Here is a 20,247-nt window from a genome sequence, read left to right as displayed (position 1 = left end):
ATTGATGGATTACATCACTGGTCAGGAGATCTCCATGGATGAGACACAAGGAAGAGGCTTTCTGGGTTGGTCTTGGCCACTGGATTCTGATAGAGGAGCCACCATGACCAGTCTTACATTCTCATACCTCTTATTTGGGTAAAGCCGCCCATCAGGTCATCGCACTTCGCCTGGGTGGTGGTGCGTGCATCCTGCATGGGGGGCACAGCCGGGACTCGGCATGCCGTCATGGAATGAGGGCAGCAGCCCACAGCTGTCCCAGGGAACTCCACTGGGCTGGTCTGACAAAGTTCCCGCTCTTACTCACATGACTCTTAAACCTCCTGGGTACCACACATGTTACACAGACACACACATAGGGTGTTCCAATTGGGGCAACCTAGGAAAGAGATTTCTTTTACTCTAAGCCTACGCATCTAGCCTTAGCTCTAAGGTCATGGCCTTTATTCTCTGGGTATCTTTGAGGAAGGCGTTCTGAGCTTTCGCAGGTAAATATTAGGATGCTTCTATGTATATAACATCCCAGCATTACCTGGAGGAATAGTTGGAGGAGATAGTGTGTCTCTTTGAGTATAACAAACCTAAGATAGTATCCCAGGAGAAAATGTGTGTGTGAGTGCGCACATGCACACGCACACACACCACACACACACACACACACACGACAATACTGGGGCTTGAACTCAGGTCTCTGAGCTCTCCCTTGGCTTTTTCACTCAAGGCCAGTGCTCCAGTTGATGAGCCACAGCTTCACTTCCATCCTTTTGCTGGTTAGATGGAGATTTGTCTGCCCAGGCTGGCTTTGAACTGCAATCCTCAGAGCTCAGCTTCCTGAGTAGCTAGGATGACAGGCCTAAGCCACCAGCACTCAGCTTGAGAAAACTTCTTAAACCTGGGCAGTGCATGAATGAAACCCCACCCCTCCAAGCAGTTTTCAGATTAGCCACCAAAGAACCCCTGACCCAAGCCTGTGGGCTGGCGGTAAACATCACTTCCTGCATGTATATCATACTTTCTGAATATTGTTTCTTGAATTTATATCCTAGACGTGTGTTGCCTAATGCTCAAGACATGATGATCCATTATCAGAATACTTCCCCAAACTGTCTAGTTATTCAGAGGAGACATCATTTCTAGAACTTGATTTCTTACTCAGATTTCTTACTTCAGTCGTAAAACACAGCTCCCAAATCCTCTTGATTGGGTGCCTTTCTAGATAAATACCATGTATCAGGCATCTGCAGAGCCTTCTGGGGTGGGAAAAAATGGGACTTCCTCAGATACCTCTGATAACCTAGCTAAAAATATATATATATTCCCCACCCTACCCCAAGAAAATGCTTCAACATAAACATACATATAAACAATTCCACACAAATTGCAGTGAGCACAGTCGCCTGATAGCCATTCCAGCTATATTTGAACACATTCAAACCTTTATCTTCCAGCTGGAAGGAGCATGCAGAGTAGAAAAGTATTAAATAGTCTTTCCTGTATATGTATGTGTGTGTGTGTGTGTGTGTGTTTAGTACAGATTATGTGACACAAACAGATAACAGAGTTTGGGGCATCCTCTCTCTCTCTATGCTTTTTTTTTTAAGTAAACTAATTTGCTCATATTCATCCAAATAGTTAACTCCTGCTATGACTTCTCTAAGAAAATGAGATGTGCATTTGCAGAAGCGTTCTGCAGTCTCTGAGTGATTGACAAGCCATACAATTATCTCTGCATGGCTGGACAGACCAGCTCCTGCATGACAATGGGACCCTACCTGTATTCTTCCTTCACTGGTGATTAGTAACACTCGGGGCCTGGTGTTCTATAAGCAGTGATTCTCTCAGTTCTTGAGCTAGTGGCATGGACATTGTGAGACACGTAAATGCTTAGAGACCCTCTCTGGCTGGGTCTGTTGCCTTAAAATCCCTGGGGTGGGTAGGGGCCCTGCCATCTGTATTTTAGGAAGTCAGTCTGCTAGGTGGCTGTGATTCCTATGCACATGGTCACAGGTAGGAGTACTACCTGTCAGGTAGTTAAACCTTTAAGTTGTGGGACCAGATGACCTGGGCTTAAGTCCCAGCGAAGTCAGTACTGGTGTACTCGTTTCTGTTTGCTCCTGTCTGGAGAGAGGAGGAGAGTACTGATCTCAGTGGGGCGTGATGAGGACTGGACAGAATTAGGACCAGAGGGCTGAGATAGAGATGACCTCCCTCTGTCTTCAAGTAGGGATAACCAGTAGTCCTGTCTTGGTCTAATTCGGGGTTCTGTGTTTGAATCTTCCTCTCCTCCTCTCCACTGGCAGCAGGCCTTATTGCCGAATAAGTGCCCTAGGCACAAACCTGAAGCTGCAGGCTCCCCTTCCTCACTCAGAGTCGATCCTTAAATGGCCGGCTGTGGCTTGCTATCGGTTTTCTACGGCTGATCAACCTCCCCTTTTAAAATAAGGGAGCTCTCCACTCCACAGAGAGCATCTCTGTGTGGGTACCAGGAATCGGGCGGGCCTTCACAGGAGACGACGGTGTCGAGACACCCGTCGGGCACAGCTTCCGGGACTTCTCGAGGCGTGTTCACCAACGCCTCGTTTGTGGTGGCCACGCGTGAGCTGTGCAGCCCAGAGTCTTGGGAACCGGATGCTGAGCTTCCGGCGAGAGCCTTGGGCCCTTCGCGGGGTGGTATCCGCGCTACCATGCCGAGGGCGCGGCCCACCACCCAAACTGCCAGCTCTTCCCCACCTCCCTTAGCCCTCGAGGGCTGCTCTCCCTCCCCGTGGGCGCAGGGGCTGGGAGAGAGAGGCATGCGTTGCCTGGAGCTGGCCTGCACAAGGGCGTAGCAGAGCCAGGGAAGAAGCTGGCTTTAGCCGTGGCTGCTGCACAATCTGTTCTGGCGGTTAGGGGTCCAAACTAAATACTTGCTGCTCATCTCCACTGCGCTGGATCTGTGCCAAGTCCCATGGTGGGGGGGGGGGGAAGAGACGCTGCCCGGCCTCCTGACCCCCACCAGGCTCACTCTTTTCATGTTACAAATGTTCAAAGAGAATGCACAGCGCAGCTCCGGATGTGGCTCACCCCGGCGGCTCTGGGATTAGGGGTTTAGGCTGCTTGACAAGTGCTCTTCTGAACTGTAGCCTTCCTGGATCAAAAAAACCGGGGAGCAACGGCTAAAAGCTTTGCCTGCTCACCTCCTTAGCATAGGGGAACCCCTGCCTCTCTGCAGGGATAATGGCGCTTGGGGTTGAGTCAATCAACTCCGAGAAGCACACTACGGTGTGTGTGCACGTGCACGTGCTCACGCTGAAGTAGCTGCCCTTGGCTTAATACGCTTGGCTGGATACCTGCAGACCTTACCTGTGGCTGAAATCCTTTGGCCTCCAAGTTGCGGTTCTGTGAGGACTTGATTTGGTTCCACAGTGGGGCTCATTGGTCCCTTGCTAGGATCATACATCACCTCCACATTTCAAGGGCAGATGTGCAGGAGACTTATTAGGGACAACTCATGGTCCTTTTGGGAAACACTTATCTAGAGACAGAAGGGTTGGGCCAGGGCGGGCGGGGACCTCACAAAGCGTTCGGGGGGTGTACAGCCTTCGGACAACCTCTGTGAGACTCCTTTCTTGTTGCTCTGTTTCCCAGGATCGCCTAACTAGGGGTGGTGTTTGCTTGGCTGTTTAGCTCTCCAGGAAACTTGTGGAGAATCCCAGAATCTCTCCCTTACTACCTTCTGCCAATCCCTGTTCCTTGAGAGGGAGACTACACGAGCGTTGTTCAGAGAGCTGTCCTGAGATTGGGTTTTCCTCCATGATAACTTGTTTGAATGTACACACACACACACACACACACACACACACACACACACACACAGGGGTGTGTGCACGCACGGAGAGGTGGCGGGTGCACACATACCACACCAATGCGCGGCTCATGTGCTTCCAGTAGGTATAGGACTAGAGATATTCTGCTATTTACCATATGAGTTGAGTGGCTCAAAGCAGATCGGACATCCTGCTACAAGCATGGAATCATACAGAAGAAAAGGTCTCACCGCCCCGCCCCTTAGGGCTGCCTCTAACCCATATTGAAGAATGCTAAACCTCCCGTCTCTGCCCTTCCAATCTTCTGTTAAAACTCGTGTTTTGCGGGGAGTCTTGGATCCTTTCAGACAACGTGGTGTGCCTAGCACTAGGCCTCTGAAGAATATGCCTCCATCCTCTGGGCATTTCAAAGTTGCGCATTTCTATACCCTCTCCCCCATTTCCCCCCCAAGAATATGGTGCCCTGCAAAAAAGAAAACAGAAAACAATACCATGGGAGAAAAAAAAAAAAGGTTCAGACCGAGCCCACAGCAAACCCTCTCGGTGTAACTTCCCTGGTTTGATGGACTCTCCTCGCTTCCAACCTCCTTAATCAACCTGAAGCGGTTTCCCCCGCGGCTCCTGTGTCTCAGAGCTCGTGATGAGACTAACCTGGCCTGTGCGGGGGTCGGTGCGTCTGCATGGGGGAAATGCACTAATATGGATGTTTCTCTTTGTGTGTGCACCCTTGCAGTGTTGTTTACCAGGACGGATTTTATGGTGCAGACATTTATGTAAGTATTCATTCATGCGCATGCTGTCCTCGCCGTCTCCTCTCGAGTCATTCTTTTTACAAGTTTGCTGTGACTTTCTCCACGCAAGGGTGGGGCACCGGTGGGGGGCGGGGGAGGGGGATCAGAGTTCCTCATCAAAGGCGTAGGAAGCAGTCCATTGGCTTGGTTGGCAAGGTGGATGGGCCTGTGAGCGCGTGATCTCCTTCGCTGATTGAGTGGGATTACGCACAGCCAATAGTGGCTGCTCTCCACCCCTCCCAAGAAATGGTCTCTCAAGTTCTCAATATGGTCCGGGTGTTTTCAGTATAGATTATTTCGGGTACCAGCTGCAGAAGGCAAAAGGTGTTTTCATGGCTGATACTTTTATGCTCTCCTCATAAATGTAGTGACTTATTTATCACAACATCCCTAAGAGTCATATTCATTCACTTTCTCTCTCTCTCTGAACATGGATGGTTTTATAGGAAGACATGTCTCCTCCTCCTGAGTCCCTTACCAAAACAGACGTGAGCTTTGGCATGAAGCTCTCCTTTTCTCTAACCTGATATTAGTCCTGTTTGGCTATGATTTGGAATTGTTTGCTAGGCTGGGGTGTGGCTCCACGCTAGAGCACTTGTGTAGAGAGAGTAAGATGGATTCCATCTTCAGCAGTGAAAAGTTAATTTGCCAACCATGCTTAGAAAAGAGCAGGACAGAGCTCATCACTGGGATAGGAATTGAAACCCGTTTCCATAGCGCAATACTGCAAGCTTATTTCCCCTCCCCTCCCCCCCCCCGCCCTCCGTGTAGCAGAACACACTGGCATCCACACTAGGGCAGAAAGAGAAGTTCTACCTCACAAAGGTCCCTCGATGCTTTCAACGCGGGTGTCACCCAGATTCATAGCCATGGTCACAGTGGAAGATGAGTGGGCCAGAGGGGAGGAAGCTTTCTACATCCCAGAATTTACTTTTGTATTACCAATGGCTTCAATAAGTCCAGGGGATCATAGCTGCTGCCTCATAGACTAGAGGACCAAGAAAAACCAAATGGCAAATGGCATTTCTAATCAAATTGATGTCACTTACTAGAAGAAGAGAGAGACGCTGGTTTTGTAATTCCATTCCCTTAGCTTGTCCAGTCATGGCAGTTTGGAGACTGAATGTGAATCTTAGCGGGGGGGGGGGGGGGGGTTGTTGAGTTCTAGCTTTATTGGCTACAGCGTCTGTATTACCATTATTTGTGAGTTAGGTCATTTTTTAAAATTTTTTTACTATTCGTATACTACAAACAAACTACATTTCTTACGTCACAATAAATGTACCTCTTTTTTGTATAACGTAAGCTATTCCTTTTCATGCCTCTTTCCAAATTTCAGTTTGTGCCATTTTTGAATGAAAACAAGAAAAAGTAGGGAGCGTGGCCTCAATGCACATATTCAGGGTCATACCGTATTTCTAGCCAGGAGGAATGCCACTCCATGAATTCCAGGGTGCAGGATATACTTGAGCCATTGAAAATAAAAACCTGCCAAGTGATCTGCGCTCACACCTGTCCCTGGGTTTCTGAGAAACCAAAAATCACACCACACTCACAGCCTTGATGGAGCCTAGGGGAGATTATGCAAATAAAGCGCTAGTTATTGTCCTGTAGTCTTTTAGTATTGCTCCATTTCATAAGGGTGTAGATGAGGGATGGAGAAATTAAAAACCACCACCACCACGAGCCAAGTTACCTAACTCCATCAACATTAAGAATAAATTAAGAATAATAATGATAATAAGTCCCTGGGAACTTCCTCTTATGTCTTGAGGGCCTTAGGAGTTCATGTCTTCCACAAATTCATTAGATTTGCTTTAAAAAAAAGTATCCCCCTAAGTTAGACTTACAGGAAGTGACAGTCTTGCATTTCCTGTTACACAAGTAGGCAAGTAATTCCTTCATTATCCAACCAGCCCAAATGCTTTCACATTATTTTCTCACTCTTCATAGGAGAAAGGGAAGAAAAAAAAAACAAAAACGTTTTCATAGGCAGATCCAAAATAATCCAATGAAGAGACAGAACCATTGGCTGCCATGGTAATTTTGAGCTCATCCACTCAGCACAAGGTTCTGTCCTGGGATCCTGAATATTTTGCTCTAGTAGGTTGCTGCTGAGGTGGGCGGGGGGGGGGCGGCAGGGGTGTGTGTGTGTGTGTGCCTGTGTGTGTGTGTGCTTTAGTAGTGAACAGGACTACTAGCTTGGCAGCCAGACAGGTATTCTTAAGTTCACTTAAGGGAAAGAAATTGATGTATCCCTTGAACTCTAGAATTTACATCCCAAGGTTCATCCTCAATCCTCACTAGAAAGACATGCTAACCTTGCCTGTGTGCATTTAAGCGACTGTTCTCACGGCTATGGGTATAAATGTCTGCACGACTCCAGTTTTGAAAGAGATGATGGGTAAAAGAGATTCCTGGAAAGTCGTGTATATGTGTGTGTGGGGGGATCTATTTTACTAAATAGAAGTTTGGGCTAGTGAAAGACAGCACGAGAAGTAGGTTTGAGGCCGTGGTGGGGGCTGAGTGAGTCACCTCTTACAGGGGTTGAAGCCTCTGGTTTCCTTTCAGTGACTGTTACTCGGAGTTAAGTCTCTAGCATGGTTGGTTCCTTGTCCGCAGGGCAGTGGGGCTGACTCACATGGGTCCTGCTTAGATCCTTCTCGCCCTGCAGTACATCAGCACCTAGACACGGCGGCCTGCCCTGCAGAACGGGCCGCCCTCTCCCACACACCCCCTCCTTTCGCCCTCATTTTGCCTTTGTTCTCCCGTTGCCTTTCTACCCTACCTACTGATGTGCTGGATGCCCCCGGGGCCTTCCTTAGTCCTGCTGGGGTGCTGCAGGAGCTCTCCCGTGGAAGAGCCACCGCCTCCGCCTAGAAGGGCCTCCTTCTGACACTTCCCAGAGAAGAGAGGATTGGAGGGGGGACGGGGAGATGATCATAGATGGCCTGGAGTTGCCAATGGCACACACGTAAATAAACTCATTTCGACTACAGGGTGCACCAAGCTTAATAATAAAGAAATGAGATGCGGCCGCTGGCTGACACCTGTGATCCTAGCTAGACAGGAGGCTGAGATCTAGAATATCATGGTTCAAAACCAGCCCAGCAACTCACCCACTGCCCCCCTCCCCCAAAAAAATGTTTGCTAGATTCCATCTCCCAGAATATCCAATTGAAAGCTGGAAGTATGGCTCAAGTGGTAGAATGCCAGTCTAGGAAGGAGAGGAAGGTGAGGAGGAGGAGGGCGAGGAGGAGGAGGAAGAGGAAGAGGAGGAGGAGGAGGAGGAGGAGGAAGAGGAGGAGGAGGAAGAAGAGGAGGAAGAGGAGGAGGAGGAGGAGGAACAGGAACAGGAACAGTGGAAAGAATCTACGAGAGAGACAAGGTGCTAACCATTTCATCCACAACACCTCATCTCCTAACCACAGCTCAGCCACAGGGGACACTCATTCCCTTCATGCTGGATTTTTTTTTCCTGAGAAAACATTTTCCAGAAAAGAAATAAAATCATTTGTCCAGAAATCTTCTCTGACACTCTCATGATCTGGTGACAGAGTTCAATGCCCAGGCACTGTGCACAGGCTGAAATGGCCACAGAACTCTGAGAAACGCAGTTGGAGGCAGAACGGACGTGGAGGGCAGTGTGGTATGGAGGTCACGTTCCTATACATGATGAGAGCTGGGCGGGGGAGGGGTTGGGAGCCCAGAGTCGGGGACAAATATGAGAGAGAGGGGGGTGGGCGGCAAGAATTGTTGACAGCCATGCCTCCAGGAGGCTGTACATTAGCTGGGAAGAAACACTCAGTTACATTAAACACATGTATACACAATTATATATACATGTATTATGTGTCTATAATTACGTATGCACAATTATATAGACATATAACCATACATCTATCCCTTCCTGGGAGTGTGGAGAGAGAGAAAAAGAGAGACCACCTGCCTAGCAAGCATGAGGCCCAGCACTGCCGAAAATTAACTAATTACAAAGGAGAAAGGAAAGTCCCTAACTCCCTTAAAAATGCCCCAGTAGCTTAAAGTCTGCTGTGGAGCCAGAGGATTTTTCTTCCTGGGAATGCTGAGTGCTCCCTCACAGGCCAGTGTGGGTAAATGAAGGGTTCCAAGGAGATCTCGTCAGTTCTAGAGTTGAGTGGGCAGTGACATATTGAGAACATATGAATTAACAGCACCTGCTGTAAACCCTCACCCATGCACCCCCCACCCCACACACACAGGTAAGTCTGTTCAAAGTAGTTTTCGAGGTGCCCCTGTAATCTGTGGATTTGTGAGCTGCATTGCTACTCTGCTGGGAGAAATGAAGGAATCAGACAGGTCTGGCTGCCACGCCGCAGTTGCCTTAGCAGCCCAACTCATCAGCACCAGAATTCCATCCCCGGGCTGTCCCGGAGAGCCCCAGTCCCAGGATCAACACACCTTTGCAGTAGTGCCCTTGGACTGTTGGGGTGAGAAGCCATGAAATCATCCTTTTGCCTTCTTTAAAAATAGATACAGGCTGGGCGCTGTTGGCTCACACCTGCGATCTTAACTATTCAGGAGACTGAGATCTAAGAATTTGAGTTTAGAGCCAGCCTGGGCAGGAAAGTCCACAAGACTCTTATCTCCAATGAAACACCAAAAAGCCAGAAATAGAGCTGTGGCTCAAGTGGTAGACAGCTAGCCTTGCAAAGAAAGAAAGAAAGAAAGGAAGGAAGGAAGGAAGGAAGGAAGGAAGGAAGGAAGGAAGGAAGGAAGGAAGGAAGGAAGGAAGGAAAAAAGAAAGAAAAGAAAAAAGAGCAAGCTAGCTCAGGAACAGTGTCCAGGCCCTGAGTTCAAGTCTTCAGGACTAGCACAGAAATAATTAAAAATAAAAACAGACACAGTTTTAGGTCTCAGCCACAAATCCTACAGTTGGTCCCCTTCCTCTGCCGCCTTTGTCACCTTTGTGGATGGATTTTCCACCCCACGAGCATTGCCTGGTCCTCCACTGTTTGGGGGGTTTGGTGGGTCCAATCATGACGAGTCTCCATGAACTCAGAAAAGCAAACTTGTAACTGAATTGCTCTGGGATTTCTGTCTGATGTATGCATTATTTTTCTTTTAGTTATTTCATTTTTTTTGCATTGAAAACATTACATTTCTGTTTCCTTATAGAGTAGTGTATCAAGAGCCTGTGTATGGCAATAAATTACTGCAGGTATGAAATCCTGACCTTTTGGGGTTAAAAAAAATCCAACCTCATCGTCTTGTGTGTGGGTTTACTGTGAAGTTCTTACTAACAAAACGGTTCTTGGCAGTGGGGTGGGTGGGGGGAGATATTCTCTAACACAGGAAGAGGAAAACTGTGACTGAATTTTCCAGTTTTTTAACATGGATTCTGCGAGATGAGAGGATCACCAGTTTATCCCAGTGGAGGTCAAGCCTGGGTTTTCAGTTCTTGTATATGAATTCGAGCAATGTAAATGCAGCAATAAGAATAAGGGGTTTATACTGCACCAACTACTTGGGCGATTTGTTTTTAAACAGGTTCTAGAAGTCCATTGGAATGTTTAGAGCTCAAACTTCTTACCATCCAGCACTGAAACCCTCTGGTGTCCTTGGAGTCCATCAGAAATGTATTTGATATCAATCGCTAAACCATAGGAATCTATTCCCCGCTGTTAAAGCAACCCCAAATGAGTAAATTTGTAGGAAGAGAAAAAAAAAAGAGGCAATACATCTATTGCTGGCTAAGGCTCTTGAGATTGGTTTATAACTAGCACAAAATTGTCAAGTAAAATGAAAGATGAATCTGAGAGAGCCAGACATGGTACTGACTACCTGTAATCTCAGCCCTCAGGAGGCTGAGGCAGAAGGATTGGGAGTTGAATGAAGGTCAGCTTGGGATACAGAGCAAGATTCTGTCTGAAATAAACACGTGAAAATGGATATCAAACCGAGGGTGGTTAGGAAGAATGTTACTACAGGAGTCTCCCAACCACCTGACATTCCCACTTAGTCAGTGAGCATTCTTTCACCATGAGAATGGACGCAATTTTGACTTTGAATGCTCCTGGATGTGACAAAGGTCCTTGGACCTCCAAGAGTGCAAAGTCGTTAAAAAAAATCCCTAAGATGGGGTAGAGGGTCACATTTCTAGAAAAACTGGACTTTTTTTGTCACCCTTCAGAAGGTTGAAGAATGCATAAATCCATTTAAACAAAAACAATTAGGGAGTTGTGATCTATGCCCCAGGGTTTCTTTTTTTTTTTTTTGCAACACGGTTCTTCTAAATAAGCCATTCCCCTGGGCAATGAGCTGTGACTCACACTTTGCACCTGCTTTGTGGGGATGAAGCCACCAGCTCCCACACGCAACCCCCTCCAGCTCACCAGCTCACCAAGCTTTCCCTCTCCTGCCCCAGCCCCCTGCTCAGCGCTCGGCACCTCTTCTCCCCCTGATTTTTCCCTCCAAGGTCATAACACTGTACATCCCATCGACCAAGCTACTTCAAGAGGCCTTGGAGATCATTCAGCCATATCCCTCCCAGGTGGAGAAACAGAACAGCATGAATCCTTTGGTTTCGGCCAGCATTCCCCAAACCAATCTGCCCCTGGGAACCTTGAGCATCCCACCCTTCTGTTTTTCAAAGATGTCTTCGCAAGGCATCATTTGAGGTCTTTGGTGGGGCCTATCCTCCGAAGGAACTGGCCCAGGCTTCAGAAACAAAAGAAACCTGTCTGTCTGTAATCAGTGGGTTTCTTTGAAGTCCTTATTTGTTGATAGAGGTAGGAGAGGGCCACGGGGGCTAGGGAATAGTTCTCTCTAATTAAAGTCACTTTTTGTATAATTTGCTGCCCAAAATGGGAACAAGTGAGGATGTTTCATTGTTTGGGTGGGTGGTGGGAGAAATTCTATGTGTCAAGGGCACATTTGTTTATTTTTTTTTCAATCAAAACATCTAGGGGCACTAGGTTCCACAAGGAACAGGGGTTGGTGACCCCAAGGAAAAGAGAGATCTCCTTTGTCAAACACCACGATGCAGAAGCAAGCTGCAGCGTGGAATAATAACATCAACCGCAGGCCCCTGATAGAAAGGCAAATTAAGGCAATTCTTTTTTTCTCTCTCTCTCTTTTTGATCATTTTACGGTGTATGCACACACAGAGAGCTCACACACAACTCTGTTGCTCTCTTAATATGAATTTACATGCAGGAGAAAAATAGCAAGGAAGAGAGCACGATATTGAGAGGTTGTGAAACCGTCTAATCTAACTCCGACTGAGTTGTCTGGTGGTCAAGAAGCGCTCGGGCTTGTCCCGTCCATTCCTGCAGCCTCTCGGGGCTATTTGAAGTCAAATTAAAGTTTTCAGCGGATTGCAGCAGGCACATTGCAAGTGTCCAGGACCCACAGAAGACAACCGGTTACTGATACCACCACCAAACATGCTTGTCCCCTGGGCGGAGATAAAAGGCAGATCAAGATCCAAAATCTCCCTGGTTACTCACAAAAGACTAGGGAAAGATGGTATTGACTCTTGAGTCAAGAAAACGTGTTAATGGATTCCCAGATAACAAGGGCAAACATCAAAGCATTGAACACCTGCGTTTGTCTTTACATAGAAACACACACTTCCTCCCCTCTACCCAGGCAAGCCGTTGGCAGATTTGGACAATAGGCAGCACTCCCCACATCTTCAGAGGTGACCCCAGACTTCTGCAGAGGCGGCCCAGGTGTACACAGCTGAGTTTTGCGTTTCCCCGTGATAAACACCAACCCAGTCACTCCCCCGCAGGGGCTGAAAAACTTCCTCTCTACTTTCAGGGACCCGAGGTGCAGCAGCATCTGGGAAGGGAGCGCAAAGTTCAAGCCAAGGATAGTTGCTAGAAATATTTGCTGGGACCAGATCCTCTGCCACGGAGAGTGACAATTTACATGGTGCCTGTGCAAATACCATTTTGATGTTTTGGGAAACAGAAAACAAACACACACACACACATGCACACACACATACACACACACTTCAACACTGCTGCTAATGCCTGTCGATGATCAGCTAGGCCGTTCCAACCCCTTCCTGCCTCATTAAGTTTTATATACATCTTTGCACACCTGTTCCCTTCTGATGTGTCATAAAAGCCGGGACGATGGACAAGCAGATGAAAAGAATGGCTCCAGAAATCTGGTGACCTAATTTCTCCACAGTCCCTCATCCTACCGTCTTGAGCTCAGAGCTAGTATGACAAGTCCTTTGCCTCTGTGACTTTCCAGCACATTTAATGAGTTTCCCCTCTTACTCTTCACCAGAGAACATGGTAATTGGAACACCAGGTGGTGTCTGGCTGAGACCCTTTTTTGAAAAAAAAAATAATAATAATTTCTATTTCTTAAAACTTTGTGTGTTTTGTTTTCTGGTTTACTTTTTTTTCTTTAAATAAGACTTTCACAAAAAGATACTGGCTCCAAATTATTGGTGCTCAGCTGTCAGGATGTCTTGGATGTATTTGCAACAAAGCTGATACTCAGAACACGACACTCAGCTTCCCAAATTGCTGTGTCTGGAATAAACAACAGATTCCATCTGCTGGGAGAGCTAGCTGTAGTCAGCACTGCATAGAAAGCAAATACTGGGATCAGTTTACCAACATTTCAAAAGGCTTTTTTTGTTTTAAAGAGTTTCCCCCACTTTACATAATTCCTCTCCTACTACTTAGCTTTGCCTCTGTACATAAAACCCAATAAAACAACACTTGCCTTCCCTTGGTTGTGAGGCCCTGGGACGCGCCATTCTTGCCTGAGTTTTCCCTTCCTGGTGAGGGTGAGAATCTTTCCCATCAGAGGGTTATGGACTGCATATTCTAATTAGAACCCCGAAGAGTCCCCACGCTCTCGGTGGAAGCTGGACCGTGTTTGTTAATTGCACTGAGGTCATTGGACGGCGGCTGACATAGCTCCATGGTCTGTTGAGCAGCGAGCTCTGTTATTTTCACAGTTTGATCATCACAGCTTCACTACACACAATTTTCCTTTGAATATGCCCACTTGCTCGCGCTCTTGGCTAAATTGAACAATTGCGATTACTAGTACATAACAACTACATGTTAATTATTTCTCTTTTCCAGACAATTTTTTTTCTCCTCTTAATGATTTTATTTACAAATTAGAAGACTTTATCATGTTTCTTCACACGACCTCCCACATCGGAACTGGGGTGACAAATAGCCGTGTGATACTTCTAGCCCAGGAGACAGAACCGTTTAACAAGGGTTCACCCTTCACTTCAAAATAAAAATATATGATTTTTTAGTAACTATGTAATGTTTAGAAAGCTGACAGAAGTCTTCTCCAAGGGCGTTTGTGGTTACATGACTATACAGGCAAGCGGTTCATAGCAAGCTTTCAACCAACGAGTTCGATTTTTAGAAATAGGTACGAGCTCATTGACTTGACTTTTAAGAAGAAATAATCGGGGATTATTTAAATACTGAGGTTCCTATCTGTCCGATATCATGGTAAGGCATACTCAATTTTGAAAATCTGGAAAGTTCAGCAAACGATAAGCAGTCTTTAGTAGGACTCCCCTCCCCCGGCCCATAATTCTCCAGATAATTCGCCATTAACGCTTGGGTATGGTTTCCCTCCAGGGGCCTGTGGGTTCTCTCTTGGGGATGTGCTTGGCAGGGCTAACCTTTAACACGCGGTCTCTCTGCTTTGTGTTCCGTACTTCTTCCATACTAAGCTGTGCCTGTAGTTCGGTAGCTGTGGGTCACCGTCCCGTGCTGGGCATCCTAGGGGTGGGCTCGTCTGCACCCCCCCCTCACTCCAGTTTCTCCTTGTGTTCCAGGGTGGTTACGCCGCATACCGCTACGCCCAGCCTACCCCTGCCACTGCCGCCGCCTACAGTGACAGGTAAGGGTCTCCCTTCTTGCATTTGACAACTACTTGAGAGAACTTAGTGGGTGGGTTGGAAGGTTCGCCTCCGGTCTTGTTGAAAAACAAAAATGCCCCCTCACACCACCACCACCACCCCCAAAAAGTTAGACGGTCGGCCTGTGAGGGCTGCTCAGGTCAAGGGGATGGCTGGATTCTCCAGGCCTCGATCATCCTCAGCTCCTCCCCCTCCCCGCTGTGAGCACCGAGGAGGAAGCCCTGTCCCTTGGTAGCTGCTTTGTTGTGTTTCTCCAGTCTCTCTACCCCTGTGACCCTCCTGCCTTGTGTACTTGGACGTGCACCACACGCACACACACACCTTCGCACACATTCGCTTGTATACTCCTTGTTTCAACACTCTCTACTTAACCTTCCGATGGTCTTCTGTATTCAAAAAAAAAAAAAAATCATGTTTTCACCTGACTCCCAGGAAGAAAACAAAACAAAAACAAACACAGAAGATAAGCCTGGCAGGTTTGCTTTCCATTCCAGAACCTTCTTTTCCCATTGGATACCCAGGCAAGCGTTCTCTCCATTGCTTCCTCAGCTCAAAATACGGGGATGCGGAGAGCACCTGGCTCTCCTGAGGAGACTCGTTCCTTTTTAGCACTGCCCCCGGGGTCCGGTCCCACCCACAGGACTTTTGATTTGCTAAGGACTGCTTTCCCCTGTGAAGGCTGGTACTGGGGAGGGACTGAGGAACGCGGACATCAGGATGAGTGGGGGGGGGGGGGCTGCTGGAGCTGAGCTCCTTCCTCAAACAGCAAGTCGTAGTGGGCTCTTTCTTTTTTTTGGAGTTAGGTGCCTTGAAAAGATCAGAGCGTGCGTTTCCATACTGAATGCAAAAATTTCTTGGCTCTTGTTTCCTGGGGACGTCAATGTGAATGTTCAGATGCTCTGCATGTTCAAAATGTCATAGAGGATGCTTATGTTGGTAATGACTCCTTTCATTAAAAAAAAAATGTGTCTCATGAATAAAATAAGAATGGTAACGACTTTTGCATGTGTGGCTGAGGCATGCTGGGGCAGACAGGTAAGCAGGCAATGGACCTGACTCTTGAATGAGGATTGTCGGCAGCCCTGGGTCTCTCACCTGGCCTGTGGGTAATTGAGTTCCTATCTCAGTTTGCTGTGGGGTGCTTTTCTAGCCGTTTCATTCCATTTCTCACAGGATGGGCTGTTAGCTCCTGGTAGCTACAGAATGTGTCTGCAATATAATAAAGCAAAAGAAATCCCCGAATTTGAAGGTTTGCCCTTGGAAAGCCCCATGCATCTATTTGTAAGGAATGACATGTTTGGCAAGGTACAATTGAGATCTGCTGTCTGGTTGTCTGAGGTGATATTAATTAATAATAATAATAACAATAATAATAAAAAACAGCCCAAGGTTCTCTGGACTGTAGGAAGCCTTAAAAGAAATCCAAAGCACCATCAAGACATAGCTGTGATGCCCAATAATCATTTGCCCTGGTGCAAAAATATTTCATGTGCACTATCTTCAAAACACGTAGATGCTGGGTTTTGGAAAATCCAGAAGGTCAATAAGGCTAATTAAAAAAAAAAAGATGACAATCTTGAAATACTCAAGATCCTTCAGCAAATGAAAAGACGTGCTGTGATTCATTTCTGTGCACTGAAGATTCACGTGTTATCAATTGTAATGGGTTCAACCACAACCCTTAATTATTTCCATGAAAATATCTCCAAGATGCTAAATTCTCAAACACCCACTCCATATGTAATTATAATTATAGTGACTTTAGCCTGCTGTACAATTATAAGAACCTTAAACAGATTTATTTTCTTTGAATGTTTATCTTGCTTCTCAGTATAAGTGCATCTATCCCCAAGTTGAAGAAAAAAAGAGGTTAATTACAAAGATATAATTTAAATCGCCTTCTTCAATAAGACCATTAGATATCTAAAAATAATAAGTAAGCAACATTTCAATTCTGTTCTCCCTAGAATTACTTAAGGAACTAGCCATTCCCACTTGTTTTCATCTAAAAATTTTTCTGCAGTTGGAAATACTATTATGCAAAATACATGTATAAGTTCTGTAATATTAATAATATTAAGATTTTTTTCCATTGGCAACATCCTACTGAAAATATCCTCATCCTTGGACTGGTAAATCTTTTATAACTCTGTAATTCCCAGTTTAGTATATAACCGTTACAGTTGAAGAAACCAACTAACTATATTCTTGTCCAAGTAATTGGGCTCTTGTTGTTCATTAGAGACATTTACATATTAGGTCTCCTTGGTTTCTGTGGAAATTGATTACTGGCCCTATTTAGTGTTATTATAAGCAAGATACTTGTCATCTATGGAATTATTCACGGAGGTCAGTACAGGACTAGGTGAATCACCAGAAAACAATCTTGCACATGACACGTCTGGTTTGATTGATGGTGTGTCTCTCAAGGATGCGATACCCTCCTTTTCTATTCCTAGTATACAGAGGTAGCAAAGGAAAGTCCTTTTATAAAGACACACATTTTGAGTGTGTGTGTATGGAGGGGAGGGATGTATCAGAATAACTTTAGAATCTCTATTCAGGACACCAAGCATCTAGAATCTCTCTCGGGGGGCAGCTGGATAATAAATTATTTTTACACTATCACAGCATCACCATGGTTATAGACTCTTAGTTCCTTTTCTCTGGAAGACAGGATTACAAAGAGAGTTCCACTTCTAAACCAAAAAGAAAAAAGAAAAAGAAAGAAATGCCTTCTATAAAGTAGGAAGGAAAAATCAGCAGGCCTGGAGAATGTTTTGGAAACGTTCGCTGGTTGTCAATTTGATCAAAAGGGGGAAATAAAAAACTGCACCAAACTTTTCCCTGTAATCAGGAGATTCACTCTTCAGACGTTTTGAAAAGCGAGAGAAGTTTTGAGATTTCCCCTGGTGGTCCAGTTTTTACCTTTTATCAGCACAAAATTAAGCCCTCGTCAAATTAAAAGACTCAGGGACCTCTGAGAAAGCTTGCTCTGCGCTAGCTCCGGACTGCCCCCGAAGGTGTTTAGTGGGCGCTCTGCACCTCTCCCCGCTCATCAGCTTTCTGGTGAAATGATCACATGGTGATGATCTCTGGGTACCCTGAGCATCTCGGGATGTTGACCTCCAAAATGAAGACTAGCTGGCATGGACAGAGCTTTTCCCCAAACGAAAGAGTCAGAGCTGATGTAGGTAATTTCTGTCGTCTCCTGGACGAATCAAATGGGGGATAGGCAGACATCCCTCCTTGGCATTTACAAAACGTTGGGTAAGCACGGGAGGTTCGCCAGTTCTTTTGTTTTTGGTAACCTCATTTTGAAGCAGAGCTAAACTGGCACAAGGAGATTGATTGTCCCTCTTCTCCTTCCTCCCCACTCCAAGCTAGAACCAATCAGAGCATGGCAGCAGGGTGGGTGGTCATCTGGTCATTGCATGCCACGCGGTGTTGCTGACGTGTCCGATGTGCTCGAGGCCCATCACATTAGCTCGGTGAATGGCTTTGCTTGAATGAAGGCCGGGCTGGGGGGGGTGGGTGGTGGTTAGACATCTTAGTATTCATTGGCTCTTGGTTTCTTCTCGGATTTATGACTTGGTTTCTGGTTGCATTTTTTTTTCTCAGCAGACCAACTGGGAGGGTGGGGAAGGGAAGAGTGCCTGGTTTCAATGAATGATTAATCGGTGAATGAGCAATGCCGTGTATCTTTGGAGAACGACGTAGGCTGTGTACGTTGCTTTCAGGAAAAAAGTTGGTGGGGGGTTGTGGAGGGAGGCAGACACTGCTCATGCTTGTCGTGCTGGTCAGAACTAACGGTTCCTCGTGGTCTGTGCATGCAAGTTCTCTCCCCTACGTAGGGCAGAAGGGAAGCAGTTACAGAGGAAGGTAGAGGGAGGATTTGACTCACGAGTGTCAGGAGGATACACTCAGAGCTGCCACGGCCGTTCCCTTCCTTGCCGTGAGCAAAGCACGCATTGTCTTTCAAGGTCTGCGGGTAGATACCAGGAAGCGTTTGAGAGAGGGTTGGCAATGCCGGGCTGTGCCTGCGTCCCTGGATGGAGTGGGAGAGACTGCAAGCCACGGGCTCTTCATCTTATCTGATTCCCCGTTAAGACTTGGAAGTTACAGTGTCAAAATATTGTTAGAAAGTACATAGGAAGCTGCTCTGGGTGAGACATACACGGTAGACTTTTGGAGATTCTATATATCTCAACGTAAAAGCAGCCCAAATAAATAATGGCAATCAGTTTTTACTTTCTGCAGACACACACACAGACAAGACACCCCCCCACACACACACTCTTCTATGCTTCACAGGGACTCATAAGAATAACTAGGCAAACCTTAATACTGGTAGGACTCATCAAGTTCAGTGGGTCATAGAGTACATATGATAGCATCATTTAAATTGGATCCACACAGCATATCCATCACAGACTCTACTTCAGAGACAGATTGGGAATCTTTCCTTAAAACTCAATAGATATAAGTAGCTATGTCTTTGGAGCTTGAGATAGCCCTACTTAAATGGACTTAAATATAAATAAATAGCTGGACACAGATAGTGGACACAGACAGAAATAAGTAGCTGGAAAAAAAAGAGAAATAAGTAGCTAGATACAGATAGTGGATACAGATAGACATAGACGATAAATAAGTGCATAAGCAGATGTGTAAATAAAAAGGAGGGGGGGGGCCAGGAGCTCACACCTGTCATCCTAGCTACTCAGGAGGCTGAAAGCTGAGGATTGCAGTTCAAAGCCAGCCTGGGCAGGAAAGTCCTTGAGACTCTTATCTCCAATAAACCACTAGAAAATCAGAAGTGGCGGTATGGCTCAAGTGGTAGAGCGCTTGCCTTGAGCTGAAGAGTGCAGGGACAGCGCCCAGGCCCAGAGTTCAAGCCCCATGACCGACAAAAGAAAAAAGGAAGGAGGGAAGGAAGAAGGAAATTAGGAAGGGAGGAAAAAAGAGGGAGGGAGAGAATGAAGGGGAGGGAGAGAGAGAAGAATGGAAGGGAGGAAAGAAAGACCTCTCATAATCTTTCATCATCATAATCTAGTCTACGCTAAGTGGAGCTCAGTAGATCCTGTGGACAATCTTATGCAGATATGAACTGAAAAAGTACAGAACTTTGGGTTGATTTCCATTATTGCAATTTACTCCCTATCTATTTTAGGTGGGTTTTTTTTCCTGGACTCAGATTAAGTAATACAGAAATCCTCTTGTTAAAAAGAGACAGGCAAATAATTGCACTTAAAATGAGGTGCCCTTCTATTCAGACTCCTTATCAGAGGTTCATACGGTGTCCGCCTTGAAGTATCTGAGCATTCTGAATGGGGAACTTACTCTACCACCTAAATGCCTTGTTTTATTTTGTCTTATAGACAGGCTAAATTGTTATAGACTTCTTGATTTTGAGACCCCTTACCCCCTCCTTTTTTTCTTTAACATTGTGGTAGAGTATTAAAAGCTTAAAAGTAGAGGCCGCATGGATGCTAGCTGCTAGGGGGCTGGGTGAAGAGGAACTTAGCTTTGCTTTCCCCTGTCCTCTCCAGAGAGCCAAATCTGGTAAGGGCTGGCCATCAGCTCCTCACACCTGCTCTCTGCCATGCTTCCAAGGACATAGCCTGAGGGGTTTTTGCCAGTGCTTTATTCAAGACATCCTCTCCTCGGGCTAGTTCAAGACCCAGTGATGGCCTGCAAGCGTGTGTTTCCTGGCTTGGGAAGCCAGCAATAGGACACG

The 20,247-nt window shown here is 46.3% G+C and overlaps 1 protein-coding gene across 9 annotated transcripts in view; it reads left to right on the top strand.

Annotated features, from left to right (window-relative positions):
* Rbfox1 (RNA binding protein, fox-1 homolog (C. elegans) 1) overlaps positions 1-20,247 on the top strand; it is a 268,086-nt gene that overhangs the window by 226,924 nt on the left and 20,915 nt on the right. For 5 of the 9 annotated variants that reach the window (XM_013011364.1, XM_013011367.1, XM_013011371.1 and 2 more), the window contains 2 exons: positions 4,540-4,579; positions 14,424-14,488. In XM_013011364.1, the coding sequence (XP_012866818.1) occupies positions 4,540-4,579; positions 14,424-14,488 (105 nt within the window). Of the gene's footprint in view, positions 1-4,539; positions 4,580-9,754; positions 9,798-14,423; positions 14,489-20,247 lie in introns of all 9 variants that reach the window. The other 4 variants (XM_013011366.1, XM_013011363.1, XM_013011370.1 and 1 more) reach the window with 1 other exon arrangement.

Source organism: Dipodomys ordii, unplaced genomic scaffold (assembly GCF_000151885.1).
Source record: "Dipodomys ordii isolate 6190 unplaced genomic scaffold, Dord_2.0 Scaffold14, whole genome shotgun sequence".
Taxonomy (NCBI): domain Eukaryota; kingdom Metazoa; phylum Chordata; class Mammalia; order Rodentia; family Heteromyidae; genus Dipodomys; species Dipodomys ordii.
This window is presented reverse-complemented; position numbering and strand designations above follow the sequence as displayed.